At 35.8% G+C, this 24,785-nt stretch overlaps 3 protein-coding genes across 4 annotated transcripts in view; all 3 read right to left on the reverse strand.

The window, feature by feature from the left end:
• LOC131315517 (uncharacterized) overlaps positions 1-24,785 on the reverse strand; it is a 161,959-nt gene that overhangs the window by 2,411 nt on the left and 134,763 nt on the right. The window lies entirely within an intron of this gene.
• Positions 1,806-21,699, reverse strand: LOC131315535 (uncharacterized). Its single transcript, XM_058344645.1, has 2 exons — positions 21,210-21,699; positions 1,806-2,263 (listed from the first exon to the last, which is right to left on the reverse strand). Exons 1-2 carry the CDS (start codon positions 21,694-21,696, stop codon positions 1,815-1,817), a joined length of 936 nt encoding a protein of 311 aa, XP_058200628.1. The 5' UTR covers positions 21,697-21,699; the 3' UTR covers positions 1,806-1,814.
• The window catches only part of LOC131315532 (uncharacterized), a 40,496-nt gene continuing 38,900 nt past the window's right edge, over positions 23,190-24,785 (reverse strand). Inside the window, exon 2 of the mRNA XM_058344641.1 lies at positions 23,190-24,775. Coding sequence (XP_058200624.1) covers positions 23,390-24,586 — 1,197 coding nt within the window. The 5' untranslated portion in view covers positions 24,587-24,775 and the 3' untranslated portion in view covers positions 23,190-23,389. The remainder of the gene's footprint in view (positions 24,776-24,785) is intronic.

A 24,785-nucleotide genomic window follows, 5' to 3' on the forward strand; every position in this document is an offset into this window, starting at 1 on the left:
ATTGGCCCACTCAATTGAATTGCAAATTCAACAAAACTTGCCGTGGTCCAGTGCTAATAAACTCTTGACCCATATGGACCTGCTTCTTCAAACACCGTTTAATGTTTCTCACTTGTGCTTTTTTTCGTATCAAATCCTCAAATTACCTACAACATAAAAATTAAGCATTAAATTCTAAATAATAATAAAAAAAATAGACTTATCAATAGTAAATTAGGGGGCGCGTATATGAACATTTACGCGCCTATCAATATCAATATTGATTCAAAGTTATTACTACGTATGCACACTTGATAAAAAAAAGGAAATTACCACACTTTTTAATTGAACCTGTATTTTAGATAGATTAGAATTACATAGACTAGGTTCTATACGTTTCTCATATAATTAAATGGAGATTGAATCTCCATTTTTCAGGGGTGAACATTGCCGGTTAGTCCGTTGTGTACGCTAAACTAGAAAACAAATCAATGGATACAAATTGAATATTTCGAAAACCCAAACCTATGTCCATCCTATCCATGACAGTAACGATGATCAATCCAGATCCATTCAAACCATTTGACTATGATTCGGTTAAAGTTTTGAACCAAGTTCATTTCATCTTGAGATATCATGAGGTATTAAAAACAAAACCCTCTTTTAAAACGAACTCAATTAAAACCCAACATAACTTACTAAAACTCAACATGTCCTCTATCAAATGTGGGAACTAATTAAAATTCAGGTCTCCATGTTGATGCTCCCATACAGAGCACGGTTGGAGCATGTTTAGCTCGGAAAAGTTTTACCAGAGCTTTTGAAAGAAAAGTCTATCGAGATTTTCATTCCTTCAAACAGTGTATTTAAGCATATCGTTAAGATGCTTTGCAGCAACTTTTTGAGGCATTTCCTTATACCGTAAGATATCTTCCAAAGAAATTGCATCTTTCTTGTTTTTTCTATCTCCTCCTGGTGTCATTTCCTTCCTTTTCTCTTTTCCCAAATACCTGGAATTGAGCTGAACCTCTTCAATATCAGTTTGCCCTATTCCCCCACTCTCCATTCCAACTGCCTCAGCTTCAACATTGCCAAAATCTTCATCAAGGTAAAGCAATAGAACATCGAATTCAAGAATGACTCTATTAAAGAATAATTACTAAAGTTGCCACTGCAAGAGATTACGTTTTGGGTTTTTATTTTTATTTTTTTGTGAACAATTTATACTGTTCTGATGATAACTGCTTGAAGATATACTGTGAAGCTAGAAAATATTTTGAAATATGAAGGGACTTTCGTTAACTTCATTATGCGGGGATAAGTAATACTCCATCCGTCCCAATTTAATTGTCTCAAGTTCTATTCTAATCGGCTAAAAAACTAGTTATATCTGTAAATCGGTAATGAATTTTATATTCAATATGAATCTTGTTTGATAGATCTCGATTAATTTTATAATCTAATATTTTCCAAATCACGTAAAACATTATAAATTATGAGATATAATTAATTAATTAAAAAGTGACACGGACTCTCAAAAAGGACAATTAAATTGGGACAGAAGAGTACTTTTACTGCTAAACGAGAAGTGTGATATTTAAGTGATACTTTTAGAATCTCGTAATGTTCGTATTTTTTTAGGATAGTGATAGGAGTATTTAAGTGATGCTTTTGAAACCTTGTACTGGTCTATTATTTTTTTAAGTATTTGTATTATTTTTTGGAAGGTAATTTATCTACTTAATTTATATTTTGTTTTTAAAATTTCATAAATGGTCTCAAATTTTATTTTTTCACTTTAGAGCACCGAAAAGTTCAGTTGGCCATAACTAAGATCATGAGTTCAATTCTCGAAAAATAGTTTCTCTATTTGCAGAGGTGCTACATGAACATTTTCCCAAGTCCCACACATGTAGGAGTTTGGAGCACTTTGTACGCCCTTCTAACCTATCTAGTTGGGAAAAAAAACAAGAACAAAAATTGAGGTTTTCATTTCTTGGAGGAGTGTATGTATGCGTACCTCCGAGATGATTTGCAACATCTTTAAGACACATTCCCTTAGTTCGTAAGATATCTTCCTTTGGAATTGCCATTCTTATTCCAGTAGTTCTGTTATTACCTCTCTCACCTCCTGGGGTATTTACCTTCCTTTTTCCTTGTTTTTTCGAACACCCAGAATTCAACTGAGCCTCTTCGATTACACCTTCCCCTTTTTCCTCACCCCCCATTCCGATTGCCTCAGTTTCATCATTGCCAAAATCCACATCAAGGTTCTCTTGTTGAGCTGTAGGCAGAAATTGCGTCACCATAATTTCCTTTTCAACAACACTATTTGTGTCAACGGTAGCTATCAAGGCTTGATCAGAAGGCACATTATGAGAAGTCAACTGTGGCATGACCTCTTGGTCGACAGCTACAGGAGTTTCGTCGAGAAGAGGTTGCATGATAAGCTTGTGTTCATTGCGAGGTGACCATATTTGAATACCATATTCCCGACACGAACTCACCAGTTCGGCGCCAATGGTAACTGCAATAAATAAGAATCCAAAAGATCAATATTTTTCTACGAAAGAAACTCCAATCCACGCACATTTCGAATTTCAAGAGCCACAAAAAGTATGTTTGAGTACAAAAGAATTGCTTTCGGAGCATATCACCACATTCACATTGACTATATATAGAACCACAATTCTCAATTTATTTGTACGTGGTGTTTGTATGCACTCTCTTTCTTCTTATTGTATTTTTTTATATTCTTTTGTGTGTCCAAATATAGCATCTAAAATTGAGGTCCTCGATTGCGAGCTCCCATACAAAGCATTATAGAAACTACAAGGGTTCATAAGCTTCGGTTGGAGAAAACTTTGATTGAAGAAGTTTATGGTACTATCTAAATTGACATCGATTATGTTCTTATATATGAGTTGTATATATTCAAATAGGATTTCACTGAACTAAAAGCTTGCGCTGCTAGTTTTGAATGGGAGAGGGTACTTCTATAGTCATATGAATCTACCATATAATATGTAGGAATCTAAATATATATGCGTATCTATAACTTTATTTTTTGGAAAACAGATTATTTGTTGATTGATGCAAATTATATGTTGAAAGCAATTGAACTTTGAAATATTCACGAATGACTCTATTAAAGAATAATTCGTAAAGTTGCCACTGCAAGCGATGAATGTTTTGGATTTTTTTTTTAATGCGAACAAATTCCTAAAGATATATTGTGTGAAGCTAGAAAATATTTTGAAATATCAAGGGACATTCATTAATTTCATTATGCAGGAATAAGTAATACTTTTACTACTAAATGAGAAGAGTGATATTGAAAGGATACTCTTAAAATCTCATATGTTAATTTGTGTTTTTGGAGAATAGTGATGTTTAAGTGATGCTTTTGGATCCTTGTATTATTTTGAAGTATTTTGTAATGTTTTTTGAAAGGTAATTTTTCTACTTAATAAATATGTGTGTGTGTGTGTGTGTCTCTATATATATATATATATATATATATATATATATATTTGAAAAAGTTCATAAAGGACCTCAATTTTTATTCACTTTAGAGCTCCGAAAAGTTAGGTTGGCCGTGACTAAGATCATGATAAGTTCGATTCTGAAAAATCACTACAAGAAAAATCACAATAGCTGACGAAACAAAAAAACATTCGTCAGGAAAAATTACTATAGGAGACGAATCGATTTTTCGTCACCTATAGGTTATCGAGGAAAGTCACTTTTGCTGACGAAAATCTTGTTTTCCGTCAGCTATAATAACTTTTGGTGACGAAAATCTTGTTGTTTCGTCACCTGTCGTAAAAATTAAATTTTGTCACTATTTTTTTCGTCAGCTATTGTGATTTTTCTTGTAGTGAATAGCCCCCTGCTTCTGGAGGTGCCTATAGTAAAAATTAACTTTTGCCTCAATTTTTATTTTCGCTTTAGAGCACCAAAAAGTAAGTGTTGGAAAAATATGCATGATAATTTGTTGAAAGTTATGTGCATTACTATTTATTATTTTGATGATTATATTGATGAAGTTTTTATTATTTGGCAAAAGAAAATCTTTTATCGCAAAGCCCTTTCTCGGACTAATTTTTCTTTGCCTTGAAATATTGCATAAAGTCTTTTGAATTCAATGATTAATATTTACAAAGACTTAGTGAGCTCAATACATGTTTTAACGAATTTATTGAGATGAAGTTTTAAGCTACAAGTTGACGAACCGGTTGACAGGCAGGTTGTCTTTACAGAGAGCTATGACAACCAGAGTGCATCGGTTGACAGGCCAGAAGTCCGGTAGTGTTATTCTGCAGTTTTCTGCAGATCAGTAAAAATTCCAACGGCTATATTTTCCTGATCAAATCTCCAACAGCTCCAACACTTTATTAACGGCTAGAAGGTGGATAGATGGTTATATAAGACATGAAGAACTCATTGATGAGCACCTATACAAGCTACAACATTCCATATCATTCCAAGAGCACATTTCCAAAAAGATTAAAGCCAAAATTCTCCTTGTTCTTCCACTTTCATATTTTTCTTGAGAGAAAATTTGTACAAGTCGTGAACAATAATTTTCTTACCTTCTTCACATTCTTGTAATTCCTAAGCGAGTATTTGAGTCAAACACAAAGCTTAGAAGACCAAATTCGAGTTTGAATTTGGGTGTTACTATTTTTGAGAGGTTCCCGGAGAAAACTCTTGCGATTGCACTAGCTCCTTGGGAAAGCTAGGGGATAAGGATGTTGTAAGCACTTGCAAATCTTACAAGTTGTAATCTTTTGAAGATTAAAGGAACCTTCAAGCAGTTGCTTGAGGAAAAGTGGATTAGGCCGGATCGTAGACAAATCCGGGCCGAACCACTATAATCGGGTTTTATCTCTCTAACTCTCTCTCTTTTATTTGCTCATAGTGTTTTGATTAAAAGATTGTTAGAGATAATCTTTATTAGCATTTTTATTTAGCTATCCTATTTCCCCCCTTCAAGGTTGCCTTTTTGGGTAACAATAAGGCTAGCCATGACTAAGATAATGAGTTCATTCTCAAAAATAGAATCCCTGCTTGCAGAGGTGCTACATCAACATTTTCCTAAGTCCTACACATGCATGTAGGGGTTTGGAGCACTTTGTACGCCCTTCTAATCTAATCTAGTTGGGGAAAAAAACAAGAACAAAATTGACGTTTTCATTTCTTGGAGGAGTGTATATATGCGTACCTCCGAGATGATTTGCAGCATCTTTAAGATGCATTCCCTTGGTTTGTGTGATATCCTCGTAAGGAATTGTAATTCTAACTCCATTTGTTTTCTTGTTTCTTCTCTCTCCCCCTGGGTTCTTTTCCTTTGTTTTTCTTTTTCCCAAACACACAGAATTCAACTGAGCCTGATCTACTATTACGCATTCCCCTGTTCGCTCACTACCTGTTCCAACTGCCTCAGTTCCAAAATCCTCATCTAGTTTCTCTTCTTGTGTTGCCGGTGGCAACTGCAGCGACAGTTTTGATATGTTTGCATTTTCAGAGAGTCCAGGGATACAAGTAAGATCCATCCATCCACTCAACCTTGTTACAAGCTCATAACTTGAGATGGCGTCCTCCACGGTTGTGAAATTGCCATTGTTGAGGCGATTACACCTATAACGCATCTCGGACGCCCATTGGCCACCGTGTCCCAGCCATACTCTAACGGAGATCTTGGCCTGACAAATACGCAATGTTTCCGGAGTCATAGGCGAGCCTTGACACTCTTTGTGTTTCAACCCGTTGATCATTAAAACTCCCCCTCCTAAAATCACTTCCAACTCACCGCCCCTGTTTTGAATTAGTTGCTGCACCACGCCCACAACTTCGAAGACCGGCTGGTCAACCATGTCCTTGTCCGGTTGTTCCAACCAGTTGATCCGCCTTAATGTCACTTCTCTCTCATCGTAGTTCTCTTGTTTCAATATGTTATGCACCAACGACTCCATGCCTTTGGGCTCCACGCCCGGCGCCCTTGCTATTTGATCCAAATCACCGAACTTGTTACGCAGGTAAGACACAAAGTTGATCACATGCAACGCAAAGATGTTATCGCCTTCCTCCGGGTTGATCACATGCAACGCACCGCTCTTGTCCTCAAGTATGTGCTGATAAGAAAACGCCAAGCTTATGTCGTGTATATTAGTAGAAACGAAAAAAACACTTGGCACCGGCGGATACAGAGGGAAATCTGTGGGTGACGACGGAGGGAAATAGAAACAGCTCATCTCCTCGGATTTTTCCTCAAAACCCTTATTCGATTCTTCAAAGCCCTGATTGTTGCTCTGTAACTCTGGCACGTTCATCGTCATAATTCCCCCTCTTGGCCTCCAATCTGACGCCTCGCTCCAGTTCTGACGTAGCTGCTGCTGCTGCTGCAACAACGCCGAGTCTCCGGCCAAGTACAGTGCCGGGTCAACGATGTCTTCATGCTCTTGATTTTGTGGCGGATCGTCCATGGATTGATTAGACCCTTGATAAATGACCATTGAACTGGACGAGGGTAGAAAATGTGGTGGCGGCAATGGAGTCAAGTACTCAAGCGTGGCGGCGAAAACGTAGGGTAAAGTAAGGACGAAAAATCCGAGTAGAGTTCTTCAGTAGCCATGTCCGACTCTCCACTGTTAGTGGGCGAAGCCACTGACACACAGTTACCAAACCAAAAGGATGAAATATTAAGAGATTACAAAAGCTTGGAAATTTGGCATTGCTTATAGGGGGAAAAAGAAATAGAGGTATTGAATTCAGGTGAATGTAATAAGTGTTGCTCCATTTGCTTGATGTTGTAGGCTTGCAGCACTGCTTGAGTCACGAGAATCAGTACATTTAGAAAAATTGTTAGGTTTTGAAATAAAAGCTAAAAGGTAATGACAGGAAAGCAAACTGAAGTGGAGGTCTATATTTCTTCTTCTTTTTGGGCTCAGCCGCTCAAGACATGAGGGAAAAAACATGGACAGGTATCGCAAGAAATGTTTATGGTTGGTCAACAAGAGTTGCACCATTCTTTTTGTTTGGTTCAAAACTTAAAGAGCTGACATTACATTACATTATGTGTTACTCGCGAGTTTTCCTCATTTTGTTTGATATATGTTTGATATTTTCTTCCTTTTCATATTTTAGGTTGTTGAGAATATATGTTTGCCATGAAGTTTTAAAACTAAAATTAGCGTTGGGATTGATTGGTTTTCGAAGGAGTAATGATGTCTTTAGCTTTGGTACTGTCTATCCTGTTCTGCAGGGGAAACATATCTTCGTCTTTGACGATTAAAAAAGAAATTAAGCCTTTTTGATAAATTCCGAGTAAAATGATCATGCCTCATTGGTTTCTCAGATGAGTGCCATTCCTGAGACAACGAAGAAAATCCACGCACCACTCTCACTACTGTTTCTTGATGAACTTGGGGTTTAGTTGCATCAAGACAACTTCTCACTTAGTTAAGCTTAGAATTTAGATTGGCCAAGGAGAAAACGTAGAAACAAGGCAGACATTGTAGGCATGGTGGAATTCTTGGGTCAACAGAAAGAATAGTAAATGGGCATATTTGTTTACTCAAATTGTCCTTGAAAGAAAAAGTTAAAAAGAGATGTATGTTTTTGCAATGTTGAAAAGAGAAATAGTTCAGCTCCATTTTGCTGCTAGAGAGCATGCTTACCAAAAAGAAACAACAGAATAAGGGTCACAGTGTCTGAAGTAGAAGTCCTTATTAAGCAAAACATGAATTTATTTTGTACCTTTATATAAGGGTCACAGTGAGCGCTAACATCTACTTCCTATGATATAGGGTGTAGGGTCTAAAATTTAGGGTTTAGGCCCTAGGTTTTTGTAAGAGGAAGCTTGTAAGTCGTATATGACCAAGAGAATCCCATTGATTAGTGGATAAATTTAGAAGTGCAACATGCAAGTAAAGATTCATAGAATCTAAGTGTGGGTGGAGCCTCATATTGATTCTCCATCTTCTTGCGTAAACCTTGATTAAGCTGCAATAAGGGCAAGAGGTAGTTATCATGATAAGATTGCATATCCAGAAAACCTATGAGTACCGAAAATGGGGGAGGGAAAACGTACCGACGGCCGCCGGCGGGCCATCTCCGGCCACCGGACGGCCGATCCGAGCCGTTCAAAAATTCTAAAAAAAAAAACTAAGGGGCCTTGCGCGGGAATCAACGGCATTCGAGGTGTGTAGGGTGCTTGATAGGAGCACCCCTTTTTCGTGTGTATATGCCACATACATATACACATGAAAAAGGGGTGCTCCGATCAAGCATCCTACACACCTCGAATGCCGTTGATTCCCGCGCTCGGCCCCTCGGTTTTTTTTTTTAGAATTTTTGAACGGCTCGGATCGGCCGTCCGGTGGCCGGAGACGGCCCGCCAGCAGCCGTCGGTACGTTTTCCCTCCCCCATTTTCGGTACCTATAGCAACACTCTTGCATATCCAAGCCAAGAAGATGGAAAAGTTAATGATTCAGATGAAATGATGAGGGCTTATACTTGGATGATTGGTGGTTTCAATAAGATAAATTTGGATTGACCTGTTCGGAAATTGCTTTGTGAAGATGATATATTAATAGAGATCATGTTGAGATCAGTGACTTAATTCCCACGTATCCGAATATATGCACATTCTTTTCGGATTATGTTTAATGGTTGCACCCTTTTGGTTTAACGACCAGAGCTAGATTCGTGAGATTATTTGCCTAAAATATCTATGTCTATACCTTCCTGTACTACCTTAGAAATACGAAGGTGTCTGTCTTATTTTCAAGAATGTCGTTAGCTACTACAAAAAAACCCACAATGCATCCTTGGCTGGATACAACTCTTTAAATAATTGCATGGCGTGACATTGACTGTCAGTGGAACCGCTGCATGAAAATCAGACCCATCAGCAACATGCAATCTGTTTTTTCTAAGCAGTCGTACAAACAGCAGTAAGATAAAAGTCTTGTATACTGCACATAGTACAAGTCTTTTGTGCACTAGAGTTTTGATACCAATAAAAACAATTTTGGCATTATTATTTCACATTTTGTTTCTAGCGCATACAGTTTAATGGTTTGTTTCTTTTAATCGAAGTGTGAAGACATACTAAATTTCATGTATAGGCCAAATCACTGAACAACAATCCATGTTTATAGCAGCGATCAGTATTTTCAAAATGCCTTATGCTGTAGACTTGTTTTGCGAAGGTAAATGGCTTTTCATTTTCTGTTCGCTTTGCTTTTCTTCTATGAAAGAGCATTGGCAGATGCCACATACTTATTTGTCATTGTCTCAATATGTAGCAGTTACAAATGGCAACGCATCTTGTTACGGCCTAGATTTTTATCTAATTATTTAAGGGAAATTTATATAAATGGTCCTTTTAGTTTCATTCGAATCTCATTTCCGTCCTCTAAGTATCAATTATACTCCCTCCGTCCCAAATTGGATGTCAATTTTTGATATCTGTGCCAATTTCAATTACTTATATCTTTCAATATGAATCTCAAAATATATCCAATATGGATCTTATTTGATAGTTCTTGATTAGTTCTATTATACAAAGTTTTCAAACTCATGAAAAATATTATAGATTGAAATATATAAGCGATGAAAAATGACACGAGTTTCAAAAATTGTCATCCATTTTACGACGGAGGGAGTAATTTTTTTGACCTTCAGGTTTGATTTTCGTACTAGATTAGTCCAATTGATAACTTCTGTCAGCCAAATTGAACTGAAAAAATCAGATTGATGGCAGTTTGAACGTTGCAATTCGTACCAAGTTGGTTCAATTGATAACGTCTACCCTCAATTTGATTTTTTTCGTCCAATTTAGTTGACAAACATTATCAATTGGACCAACTTTGTACGAAAATCAAACATGAAAGTCAAAAGAGTTGTAATTGATACTTGGAGGATGGAAATGAGACTCGGGTGAAACTAGGAGGACCATTTCTATAAATTTCCCTTTATTAAATTAATTACATTGCCATTTATTAATTATGTGTTATCGTCGGATCCTAATTAGTTTTTTTATGCGAGCTACGGGTATTGTTGGCACGATTGTAATGTTTGGAGTATGAGATTGATTTTGGGTGAAATAGTGGTACAAATTAATAATTTAATAAATTGTACATAGGGCAGCATTAGTAGTGGGTGGTTTTTTGGCAGCGATGTACAAGAATTGGTGGATATGCTATGCAATTAGCCTAGTCGGTGGTAACTGATGTGCTAATTAATTAAAAGAAATATGATAAGATTGGATGGAAAGCGATCAAGCGACCCAGCGTGAAAATTGATGGAAAACGACTACAATTCTACCAGTACCTAGGAAGATGAGAAACTTTTCACGGGGACTGTACGTAAATAAAGCACTTTCTACTGCTATGCGGTTAACTGTCAGGGTTCTTGGTGCTGAAAGTATGTTGTTTAATTTATCCTTAGAATTTTCTTTCCAATGTCTTCTTGTATTCTACAGTAATGCTATTATTGGTAAGGAGTCATGAGCAGGTCTGACATTGTAGCCGACTGGGTTCGGTCTCAAGGTGATGTTTATAAATTAGTATGGGATTTGATAAGGAAACTTTATATGAATTCCATAGCTGTTTATGCTCAAAAGTTTGTGTTTTAATGTTTAGTAGAAGTTGTTGAAACTTTGACACTGGGTTAAGGGTTGGATTAAAATATGTAAGAAGGGCTTGTTCATTTTGGGTTTTAAAACTTCTGCGCAGGGTCCCAATAAGTTCTCTTTCTGATTGACAATTGCTATGGCCTAATGAATATGTATTCGTTCGAGTGCCTATGGGAAAAAAACAAAATATTGCTTAATTCAATGACTTTCAATGTGTATCTAATCGGGTCATGTAGATAAATATTCTGTGCAAAGCATGTGCACTTATGCTAGTATTGATGGTTTAACAAAGGCGGACGTTCAAAATATTTATTTTAGAGTCCTTGTAAAAAATTAGCTTAATCAGATATCGATAACCAGTAGGCCGTAGGGGTGTTTTCTCAGTTGGATAGCTGGTAGTGGTGTATTTTTGGTGGGATTGTTCAAAAACACCTCTACCGGTATTCGATTGTACTGATTTTTTACAAGTATATTCAAAATATTTAATTATTGAAGCGTCTTTGTAAAAAATCAACTCAATTGAATATCAGTAACCATATAGTGATTTCTAAATTTTGAGACACTGTCATATAACATATGTTGTATTTTTTTCAAAAAATAAGTCCACATTATATAACTTATAATTTTTTTTGCCAATGATATTTTTATAATAAAAAACATGTTTTCAACATTTGTAATCACTTCCCTTTGATCCCAAAAGATCAAAAGATAAAAAATCTAGAGCAAATGAGACACACGGCACATGACCATAAGAGCACCCGAGTGGAATAATCAAAACCAAAACGTTGCTAAGGTTAGCAATGTTTGATCAAAAAAATGCTTACATTGGAATAACCAAACCTAGCAAACTCTTAGCAACTCATCAAATTTTAGCTATTGAATAATTAAAACAAGCAACATTTTGCCGATAACAATTTTTTTTCTCTCAATTAAGTATACCATCATTATACAAAAACCTTCTCTCTCTTCCCTATTTTTTCTCTCTCTCTCTCTTAACAATGTTTTCAAAAACTTTTTTTTTACAAAAACCTATTTTTTCAAAAATTTTAAAAAGTGTAAGTAAATAAAGTGTGTGTTTTTAAAAAACTGTTTTTGAAATTTCAAAACTCTTTTACACAAAACTTTTAAAATATTGTTTTTTACACAAAATCAGTTTTTAAACAAATGTATTTATAGTTTTTAAATTTTAATACTGTTTGTGTAAATACAGTTCTTTCAAAATTTCTCCAAACTGTATTTACAGTTTTTAAGTGAACAAAGTGTGTTTTTTGAAAGAAAAAATTGTGTTTTTTACACAACAACTGTTTTTTTTTTAAACTTTTTTTTATACAACTGTTTTTTTTCTTCAAAAACTGTTTAATAAACTATTTTTTTTCAAAAAATATGTGTGAAATGAAAGGAAGAAGTTTGGAGGGCCCATTGGTTTTGATTATGAGTAAAAAAAATCCAGTATAGGATTTGACATTGCTAATTTTAGCAATCTCTAAATAGATAATTAAAATCTGATGTGGCATGGCTTGATTATTCATATTTACTTATTCTACTGTGGATGCTCTAACACCACCAAAAAGTCCAGATAACTACATTTGGGATTAGCTGCTACTCTTTTCTTTTGCTAGCTGTACTTTTTGGCATTACGGAGAGAGAGAGAGAGAGAGAGAGAGAGAGAGAGAGAGAGAGAGAGTCCCAATGTTTTATGGAATATTTAAATAGTCATTCTATTTATTCATGCCATGTAAGAATTCATCCCGCTCTTTTTTCATACTTATGTTTTCATCCTTTTAGTGTATATGAATTATCTTTCTTACCATTTTCACTATGATATACATATATTATGTTATATTGCTTTCCTAATTTAGTAGGAATGAATTGGATTGTTTTCCCAATTTAGTAGGATTGGATTGAATAATTTTCCTAATTCAATAGGATTTGGTAAATTTCAATATGATTGATTTTTTTTTAAATCACGGAATGTATTTGAGAAATCAATATTTTTAGGAATATAACATGATAAGTTGACAATATCTTTGCATTTTTTCTATATTTTTCGAGTTGGCCAACGGAACATGGCTAAATTACCATAATATATATATATATATATATATATATATATATAATATATATATATATATATAACATGACATCCTCAAATCATTACATGGTTAAATTACCATGACATGACATGGTTAAATTATAATTTCAATATGATTGATTACTTCTTCTTTTTTTATTTTATCATTGAATGTATTTGAGGAATCGATATTTTTAGGAATATAACATGATAAGTTGACCATATCTTTGCATTTTTGCTTCATTCTTCGAGTTGGCCAACTGAACATGGCTAAATTACCATAAAAATATATATAACATGACATACTCAAACCATTACATGGTTAAATTAGCATGACATGATATGGTTAAATTACCATGACATTACATTGTTAATTACTTATGATTACATCTTAAAATTCTGAGCCTATATAAACAAGAATTTTGGGATGTAAATTACTTATAATTACATCCTAAAATTCTCGGCCTATATAGACAAAAATTTTGGAATGAAAATTTGATTATGATTTCATCCTAAATTACTTATGATTACATCATAAAATCCTCGGCCGATATATAGACAAGAATTTTGGGATATAAATTACTTCTGATTTCATCCTAAATTACTTACAATTTCATCCTAAAATTCTTGGCCTATATAGACAGGAATTTTGGGATGTAAATTACTTTCGATTTCATCCTAAAATTCTCAACCTATATAGACAAGAATTTTGGGATGTAAATTACTTATGATTACATCCTAAAATTGGATGAAAATTACTTATGATTTCATTCTAAAATTCTTGGCCTATATAGACAAGAAGTTTGGGATGTAAATTGCTTATGATTACATCCTAAAATTCTCGGCCTATATAGATAAGAATTTTGGGATGTAAATTATTTATGATTACATCCTATCCTAAAATTCTTGGCCTATATAGACAAGAATTTTGGGATGAAAATTACTTATGATTACATCCTAAAATTCTCGGCTTATATAGACAAGAATTTTGGATGAAAATTACTTATGATTTCATCCTAAAATTCGTGGCCTGGATGGACAGGAATTTTGGGATGTAAACATAAGTATTTGTATATCTCAAACTATCCTTATATGAATTGATCTAGGAAGTGGCCTAACAGATTTCGCCAGACTAGTTTCATGGTAAATGGTCCAAATAATTAACCATAAAATAGTTTCATGGTAAATGGTCCAAATAATTAACCATGAAATGATAGGAAAATACAGACATATTTCATGATAAATGCTATAAATAATTTACCATGAAATCGAAAAGCTTTTATTACATATATGGTTTAAAATTAGGCCTATATATATGGTTTAAAATATGTACATATATACAATTAACAACACTCAAAGGGCAATATCGGTATTAAAAGTATGAAAAGGACGAAATCGTAAGTTGCTGAAAAGGACAGGATGAATTCGTAAGTAAAGAGGGCAATAAGAACGAATTTTTAAGTGTCTCATGTTTTATTTTTTACATCGAAACAAACGAGTACAAGTTTAGGTTGAAAAGACACCTTCAAAATTATTCCGAATGCTAGAAGACCCCACTCAACGCCATCACTGACTCCTGCAAACACCACTCTACTCTGAATATGCCACACAGATTCTCCTTCAGTAACAATGTTCCTATCAAGTGCCCCACGAATCCCGTTAATTCTAGCAAACATTCCTTGGACGGAACAGGATTCCCTACTGTAAAATTCAAATCCAAAGATGTGACGCCCTCCACAAACGACGCCTAGAGTCACATTCAAAGAATAAATTGATGTAGAACAAGTAGCGGCTGAATTCATAGATCAATTGGATCGGTCGCTCATGTGTTGCTGTCGGTAGTGGTGTGATGGCGACTGCTCTGTTTTTTGTGGCAGCGATGATTAGGGTTGATTGGATTAGGATCTGGTTTTGATTATTGGGCTGGGCTTATTATTTCAGTTGTGGGCGTTTTGAGGCCTTTAGGTATTTGGGCTTTTGCCCCTAAGGTATTTGGACCTTGATCCTTTGTCAACCTTGGTTGGATTCCCCTTACCTCCCCCAACTTGATGTACCCTTTGTTAAGTCTTCGGAATAAAATTTTTTTGCCTATCAAAAAAAAATTGGACTGGTTGAAGCGTCGAAAGCCCAAACAAGCATTAATTGCAGATTACTCGATTTGGTAAAATCCGGACGAGCTTGGATTGGACCCAAACTTGATCGGCTGACTTAAAATCGCGTTGCGGTCAAGACTCACAACCCTAAGGCTAAGGTTGTGATTGATGAAGGATTTCGACCCAATTCCTTCATTTAGGCCTTCAATTGGAGTAACTGTAACAGTTGATTTCAGTTGAGAAAGTCTTATTTTTATTTTCCGTTTTCAATTTTGGTAGTTTCCCCAAATTTTGGGACTCTTTACTTTTTGACCATTTTTTTTAGGGTTTCTAGGGTTATGCCTTATAAAAGTGGTTGTAACCTAATTTTGTATTCAGTATTTTCCATCAATAACATACAGAGTTTCTCTCTATTTTCTTTGTGGGCGAGGTTTGCTCATGAACTAGAGGGCCTGTTTGGATGCAGCGATGTGAAGGGGGATTATGATATCTCCCTCCTAATACGTGGGCCTGTGCATATGGCGTGGTTTGGGAAGTCCAAAACTATGGTGAATATCTTAATACCCTTGCTCCATAATCCCCCCTAATACCCCCTGAGGGGGGCTTACACATGCCTAGGGTGGGAGCCGGCTATGTGGAATCGCCCCTTATAATTCACCCTCTCTGTTCCATTTAACTACAAAACAACCTTATCTCTCCATTTTATATCTCATCCAAACCATGTATTATTTAATCTCCCCGTCACATCAATGTGGACCCACCCTTTTTACATAATACCCCCTACTATCCAATCCTGCCTTCTTACATAATACCTCCAAACCTAATACCTCATCCAAACGAGCCAAGAGCGTGTGTCTCGTTTGTAATAATACGTTAACTATTCTCTCATGAACTCCACTGCGTCAAGTGGTCTTTGGTACCAACTCTAGTAGGACCTCAACCACTTTTTCCAAGGATGTAAATAGGAATAATTCACATTTACTAGTTGCGGGAAAGTGCCAGATTAAATAATGTTTCCTCCTTTTATGTTTTGTTTGTCCCATTTTGGTCAACCCACTACGTGGTACTTCCAACTATTTACGTAACAACAAATTTTACAATCTAGACATATCATTCGCTTCTGTTAGGTGATAGGGAGATAAGGATTAACTCACATTGTGTGGTGGCAAACTTTTCTTTGCGAGGCAATACTACATGGTACTCCGGGAGTACCCAATAATTGGCCCTTAGTTCATGCATTAGTATGAATTTGAATTTGTGCACCCTTGCTTAGTGGAGCTGAACATTTCCCAATTTACCCTCACTCTGGTGAAAAAAGTAGAGGGTCCACCGTCTATGGGATCAATACACTTTTTAAGCTCTTTCTGTATTAAAGTCTCTCCCGCCCTTAATCAATTCTTATCAGTCTTCACTTGTGAGTAAAGAACTGTTGTAAAGCTTGTTCCTTTGAGCTCGGACATTGAGTTGCATTAATTATAGCTATTGAAGATCCTGGAACATCTTTGTTGTTAATTAAGACTTAAACTAAGGAATTTGCTCCTTCAAAGTCAAATAGAAATCTCTAATGAACTATCAAGTTTCTCTGGTTTCAAAGAAATGTGAGCTCCCGTAATAAATGTTAGGATTAGTTAAAATGCACGTAAACTGACAACCTGAGTTGTCAAAAAAAGAAGAAGGGTTTTAATGGAATATTTGGTAGATAGATGTTACACAAACATCTTCCGTACTAGAAAAAGGGGTAATGATTTTTGCACTTTATTTTTTTTATAAATGCACTCAATTTTGTCATTCAGTGCTTAAAATTGTACTCACAAGCACTACAACAATAAATTGATGAGAAAATCAAGTGTGAAAATTATCTTCGGTAGGAAAAAATGGGTTAAGAGTTTCCTGGTAATCACATTTTTCCTTGCCAAGCCACTCCAACCCAAGTCAATTTTACATAATGAGTCCACGCACCCACTTTTGCTAAGTATTCCACAGCTAGTAGTTTTCGCAACCAATCTTAGAAGAATTCTTTGACAAAGTCCCAGTCGATCTCCACGTAAGAATACCAAGAAAATTCTCGCCCGGATTTGGTGGGGAGGGAGACTAGGCCACAAACCCTCAATGCTGAAATCTTATCAGTCCATGTTGTCTTAAAAAAACTTAGCATTAAAGACGGTGATTTCCCACATATAAGTAGAGCTAGCTCCACAGCTAGTTCTATCAACCAATCTTGAAATCGTTATCCAGAGTACATATGTTGTGCCTTAAATAAATTTAGCATTAAAGATAATGATTTTTCACTTACACTTAAAGCGAGTTCCGCAGCTAGTTCTATCGACCAATCTTGAAATCGTTATCTAGATTGCATATGTTGTGCCTTAAAGAAACTTAGCATTTTAAAGATAATGATTTTCCACTTACACGTAGAGCTAGCTCCACAGCTAGTTTTATCAACCAATCCTGAAATCTTTATCCATATTTTGTATGTGGTGCTTTAAAGAAACTTAGCATTAAATTTGATAGTGATTTCCCACTTACACTCAATGCTAGCTCCACAGCTAGTTCTACCCAGGGTTAAGCCCAGCAAGGCCTTGGGCTTGGACAACCCGGCCCCGGACTAGGGCAATAAAAAAAAAAAAGCGTTCGTATCCATTTTCTTATATGTATTTATATTTTGGCAAAGATGTAGCACAAAGGATGAAATTGGTTTATTGGTCAGCAGACTCAGCACCATGTATTTTAAGTTGTCATATTCATTAGTTCAATAATCGTGCCCATCATTCAAAGTCTTTTTTTGTCTTTTTTATGTTGTTTCTATAACTTAAATTATAGTTGAACACTAAACACATTATTTCAAATAAAGCTCATAATCATAAGAAAACAATTGTAAAATAAAGTGAAAAGAAGAATCTGTTGGTTTAAATATTATACTCTGTGTTCTCTCTCCATCTTTTTGTCGATGGTGTGTTAATTTCGCATTCATCACAATAACTTTTTTTTAATCTAGTTTGCTTCTAAAATTATGGTCAAAGCTTTAAAAAAATCAACTACATTGTAAATCCCGTTAACTTGAATAATATTCATTCGAATTTAAGATTGCGATAGAAAATCTCATCATGTTATTCTAAAGAACAACATATTTTCGAGAAAGTCAACCCCAACGTACTCACTACAATTTCTTTCAAAAAGATTTTAGTAGATTAATATGCTGGTTAAACATTGGCACAAAATAAGAAAACTCATTTAGGACAATTGTAAAATTTTACCCCTTCCATTCTTGAAACACTGTCTATTATAAAATACAACTTTCAAAAAAAATTAAATTTTTGTTAAAAAAAATAGTATATATTTTTAAGTTCTTATTTTGCCTCTTAGTTCATTTTTTTTAGAATAGAGGTCATGTTTTTTTACCGTACTATTTATACAACTATATGAGATTTTGTACATATATTATTGGTTAATATATCATCTGATAGAGTTAAGATAAATTCTGAACTTTCTATCACAAATTTCTAGAGTTGCCACTAGTTTAACTCGACAAGCTCTACAAAGTGAACGTTTCCGATCATTGGAGCGAGACTGGAGCGAGGCCCCATCGGCTGGAACAGCACGCTGCTGTCCCTTTAAGGGACAAGAGCTCCCCCAACTCCGTGTTGCTTTCCTACGGCCAGCATTGGTGAATTAGTCTCATTCCGTTTGAGTGTGGATAATCTATATTATAAGACAAAGCATTTCTAGCATTGTTGTTCAGGTCTCCCTTTTTCCGTTGCCAGTCTTCAAAAGCCATAATCGAAAAACACAGTCTAAACATACCTTTCGAAGCGCTAAACTTAAAATCAGCTCGAAAACCAAGTCATTGGAGAATCTCTAAATGAACTTCTCATATGCAAATGTTGCATCTGGAAACGTTATAACTAAACACTTAAATTAATACAGTTGAAAAAGAAAAGCAGGGGTAAAGGTTTGAAGTACCAAGATTATTCATACATGCAGTACAAAGAAAATTAGAGGCGTGAATACTAAACGATTAATACAGTTGAAGAAAAATAAGTTGGTTGATGCAAGATTCAGCTACTTTGGCTTAAGAAATACCACAATAAAGTTGGTGCCGGGTAGGCTAGAATGGGAGATATGATCCTGTAAATCCTCATCACAAGCTATTAATAAATCATCATTATTGTCTTGATCTTTGTAGCAAATGTAATAATTTTCAGCCTCGTGTCCCAGCCTCTTTTCCACTTGTTGTTTTAGCTCTTCCATTCTCCATGGCCAAGATAGCTGAAACTTCATTGTAACTGTACTAAATCTTGCCTTCACAGTCACACTTTCTATGCCAATAGTAGCTGAGACCTGATTAGAAGGCAGAAGCGTATCAGAATTCAGTTGTGGGATTGGCTCTTTAGCAACAACCGCGGGAGATTCGTTGGGGCAAGATTGATTGTGTTCCCCGCAAGGTGGCCAACTGGGGATGCCATACCCTCGACAAGCTCGCTTCAATGTGGATAAGCTGACTGCGAATATCATGAGGAAGCCAAAAGCTCAAAATTCTTCTACTTAACTCCACTCTACATAGATCTCCATTTTGAAGACTTCAAAATTTAGTCACGTCGGCGCCTACACCTTTTAAAGATTCCATCCTTTCATTTTCACAACTCAAATTCCCTTCTGAGATGTATATGGGATATCGATAATGATTTCAAAGTTATTACTACGTACGCACACTTGATAAAAAAAAAAAAGACTTACCACACTTTTTAATTGTACCGGTATTTTAGATAGATTAGAATTACATAGACTAGGTTCTATACGTTTCTCATATAAGTGGAGATTGAATCTCCATTTTCCAGGGGTGAACATTGCCGGTTAGTCCGTTGTGTACGCTAAACTAGAAACCAAATCAATGGATACAAATTGAATATTTCGAAAACCCAAACCTATAACCATCCTATCCATGACATCAACGTCGGCGAACCGAACCAATTCAAACCATTTGACTATGATTCGGTTAAAGTTTTGAACCACGGTTTATTTCATCTTGAGATATCATGAGGTATTCAAAACAAAACCCTCACTCTTTTAAAACGACCTCAATTAAAACCCACCATAACTTACTAAAACACAACATATGTCCTCTATCAAATGTGGGAACTAAAATTCAGGTCTCCATGTTGATGCTCCCATACATAGCACGGTTGGAGCATGTTTAGCTCGGAAAAGTTTTACGGGAGCTTTTGAAAGAAAAGTCTGTCGAGATTTTCATTCCTTCAAAAAGTGTATTTAAGCGTACCGTTAAGATACTTTGCAGCAACTTTTTGAGGCATTTCCTTGTACCGTAAGATATCTTCCAAAGAAATTGCATCTTTCTTGTTTCTTCTCTCTCCTCCTGGGGTCATTTCCTTCCCTTTCTCTTTTCCCAAATACCTGGAATTGAGCTGAACCTCTACAATATCAGTTTGCCCTGTTCCCCCACTCCCTATTCCAACTGCCTCAGCTTCGACATTGCCAAAATCTTCATCAAGGTAAAGCAATAGAACTTTAAATTCAAGAATGACTCTATTAAATAATAATTACTAAAGTTGCCGCTGCAAGCGATTATGTTTTGGGTTTTTATTATTATTTTTTGGCGAACAGTTTATACTGTTTAGATGGTGACTGCTTGAAGATATACTGTGAAGCTAGAAAATATTTTGAAATATGAAGGAACTTTCTTTAGTTTCATGATGCAGGGATAAATAATACTCCATCCGTCCCAATTTAATTGTCTCTAGTTCTATTCTAACAAGCTAAAAAATTAGTTATATCTGTAAATCGGTAACAAATTTTATATCCAATATAGATCTTATTTGATAGATCTCGATTAAATTTTATAATACAATATTTTCCAAATCACATAAAATATTATAAATTATGAGATATAATTAATTAATTGAAAAGTGCCACGGACTCCCAAAAAAGACAATTAAATTGGGACGGAAGAGTACTTTTACTGATAAACGAGAAGAGTGATATTTAAGTGATACTTTTAAAATCTCGTAATGTTCGTATTTCTAGAGAATAGTGATAGGAGTATTTAAGTAATGCTTTTGAAACCTTGTGTTGGGCTATTATTGTTTTAAGTATTTGTATTATTTTTTGGAAGGTAATTTATCTACTTAATTTATATTTTGTTTTTAAAATTTCATAAATGGTCTCAAATTTTATTTTTGCACTGTAGAGCACTGAAAAGTTCGGTTGGTCATAACTAAGATCATGAATTCAATTCTCAAAAAATAGTCTCTTTGCTTGCAGAGGTGCTACATGAACATTTTCCCCAAGTCCCACATATATAGGAGTTTGAAGCACTTTGTACGCCCTTCTAACCTGTCTAGTTGGGGGAAAAACAAGAAAAAAAATTGAGGTTTTCATTTCTTGGTGGAGTGTATGTTTGCGTACCTCCGAGATGATTTGCAACATCTTTAAGACGCATTCCCTTAGTTCGTAAGATATCTTCCTTTGGAATTGCAATTCTAACTCCAGTAGTTCTGTTATTACCTCTCTCACCTCCTGGGGTATTTAGCTTCATTTTGCCTTGTTTTTTCGAACACCCAGAATTCAACTGAGCCTCTTCGATTACACCTTCCCCTGTTTCCTCACCCCCCATTCTGATTACCTTAGCTTCATCATTGCCAAAACCGGCATCAAGGTTTTCTTGTTGAGCTGTAGGCAAAAATTGCGTTAGCGGAATTTCTTTTTCAACAACACTGTTTGTGTCAACAGTAGCCATCAAGGCTTGATCAGAAGGCACATTATGAGAAGTCAACTGTGGGATGACCTCTTGATTGACAACTGTAGGAGTTTCGTCGGGAAGAGGTTGCATGATAAGCTTGTGTTCATTGTGAGGTGACCAGATTTGGATACCATATTCTTGACAAGAACGCATCAGTTCGGCGATGGAAACTACAATAAAGAAGAATCCAAAAGATCAATATTTTTCTACCAAAGCAACTCCCACCCACATTTCGAATTTTGAGAGCCATAAAAAGTATGTTTGAGTAAAAAAGAATTGGTTTCAGAACATATCACCACATTCACATTGACTATATATATAAACCCCAATTCTCAATTCATTTGTACGTAGTGTTTGTATGCACTTTATTTCTTCTTGTTTTTGTATATTTTTGTGTGTCTCCAAATATAGCATCTAAAATTGAGGTTCTCGATTGCGAGCTCCCATAGAGAGCATTATAGAAACTAAAAGGGTTCATAAGCTTTGGTTGGAGAAAACTTTGATTGAAGAAGTTTATGGTACTATGTAAATTGACATCGATTATGTTCTACAGTCATATGAATCTATCATATAATATGTAAGAATCTAAATATATATGCGTATCTATTACTTTATTTTTTGGAAAACAGATTATTTGTTGATTGATGCAAATTATATGTTGTAAAGCAATTCAACTTCGAAATATTCACAAATGACTCTATTAAAGAATAATTCCTAAAGTTGTCACCGCAAGCGATGAATGTTTTGGGTATTTTTTTTTAATGCGAACAAATTCCTAAAGATATATTATGTGAAGCTAGAAAATATTTTTAAATATGAAGAGACGTTTGTTAATTTCATTATGCAGGCATAAGTAATACTTTTACTACTAAACGAGAAGAGTGATATTGAAAGGATACTTTTAAAATCTCATATGTTAATTTGTGTTTTTGGAGAATAGTGATGTTTAAGTGATGCTTTTGGAACCTTGTATTGCTCTATTATTTTTGAAGTATTTTGAATTGTTTTTTGAAAGGTAATTTTTCTACTATATATATATATATATATATATATATATATATATATATATATATTTGTAAGAGTTCATAAAGCACCTCAATTTTTATTCACTTTAGAGCACCGAAAAGTTAGGTTGGCATTGACTAAGATCATGATGAGTTTGATTCTCGAAAATCACTACAAGAAAAATCACAATAGTTGACGAAACAAAAAAAAACATTTGTCAGCAAAAATTATTATAGGTGACGAAAAAGTGACTTTTGGAAACAATCTATAGGTGAGGTTGTCGAGGAAAGTCACTTTTGGTGACAAAAATCTTCTTGTTTTGTCACCTACAATAAAAATTAAATTTCGTCACTATTTTTTTCGTCAGTTATTGTGATTTTTCTTGTAGTGAATAGTCCCCTTGCTTCTAGAGGTGCTACCTCAACATTTTCAAAAGTCCTACAAATGTAGGAGTTTGGAGTATTTGTACGCCCTTTCAACCTATCTATTTGGACAACTATATATATATATATATATATATATATATATATATATATATATATATATATATATATATATATAACAAAATTTGAGGTTTTCAATTATTGGAGGAGCGTATGTATGCGTACCTCCAAGATGACTAGTAGCATCTTTAAGACGCATTCCCTTGGTTTGTGAGATATCCTCGAGAGGAATTGTAATTCTAACTCCATTTGTTTTCTTGTTTCTTCGCTCTCCCCTTGGGTTCTTTTCCTTTGTTTTCCTTTTTCCCAAAAACCCAGAATTCAACCGAGCTTGATCTACCATTACGCATTCCCATATTCGCTCACTACCTATTCCAACTACCTCAGTTCCAAAATCGTCATGGTTTCTCTTCTTGTGCTGATGGTGGCAACTGCAGCAACAGTTTTGATCTGTTTGCATTTTCAGAGAGTCCAGGGAAATCAGTAACATCCATCCATCCACTCAACCTTGCTACGAGCTCATAAGTTGAGATGGCGTCCTCCACGGTTGTGAAACTGCCAATGTTGAGGCGATTACACCTGTAACGCATCTCTGACTCCCATTGGCCGCCGTGTCCCTGCCACACTCTAACGGAGACATTGGCCTGACAAATACGCAATGTTTCCGGGGTCATAGGCGAGCCTTGACAGTCTCTGCGTTCCAGCCCGTTGATCATTAAAACTCCCCCTCCTAAGATCACATCTAACTCACCGCCCCTGTTCTGAATTATTTGCTGCACCACGCCCACAACTTCGAAAACCGGCTGGTCAACCATGTCCTTGTCCTGTTGTTCCAAGCAGTTGATCCGCCTTAATGTCACTTCTCTCTCATCGTAGTCATCTTGTTCCAATATGTTATCCACCAACGACTCCATGCCTTTGGGCACCACGCCCGGCGCCCTTGCTATTTGATTCAAATCACCGAACTTGTTACGCAGGTAAGACGCAAAGCCGTCGATCAGCAGTTGATAGATGTCGTTCTTGCGTTCCACCCCGTTGATCACATGCAATGCACCGCTCTTGTCCTCAAGTATGTGCTGATAAGACAATGCCAAGCTTATGTCCTCCTGTATATTAGTAGAAACGAAACAAACACTTGGCATTGGCGGATAAAGAGGGAAATATGTGGGCGACGACGGAGGGAAATAGAAACAGCTCATCTCCTCCGATTCTTCCTCAAAACCCATATTCGATTCTTCAAAGCCCTGATTGTTGCTCTGTAACTCCAGCACGTTCATCGTCATAACTCCCCCTCTTGGCCTCCAATCTGACGCCTCGCTCCAGTTCTGACGTAGCTGCTGCTGCTGCTGCAACAACGCCGAGTCTCCGGCCAAGTACAGTGCCGAGTCAACCATGTTGTCGTGCTCTTGATTTTGTGGCGGATCGTCCATGGATTGATTAGACCCTTGATACTGCATGACCATTGAACTGGACGAGGGTAGAAAATGTCGTGGCGGCGACGGAGTCAAGCGTAGCGGCGACCACCTAAGGGAAGCTAAGGGCGACAAAATCAAGCGGAAATCTTCAGTAACCATGTCCGACTCTCCACTTTTCATAGGCGCAGCCCATTGACACACAGTTACCAAACCAAAGGATGAAACATTGAAATATTAAGAGATTTAAAAAGCTGGAATTTGTTGCAAAACCCAAGTAGAAGATAAGAAGCAGCAGAATTGGGAAATGCAGATCCTAGCTAATTCGGTTCGAAACGAATTCTTTGAAACTGGGTGTTGAATCCTAGACCTCTAAAGATCA

The sequence above is a fragment of the Rhododendron vialii genome, chromosome 2a, assembly GCF_030253575.1.
Source record: "Rhododendron vialii isolate Sample 1 chromosome 2a, ASM3025357v1".
Taxonomy (NCBI): domain Eukaryota; kingdom Viridiplantae; phylum Streptophyta; class Magnoliopsida; order Ericales; family Ericaceae; genus Rhododendron; species Rhododendron vialii.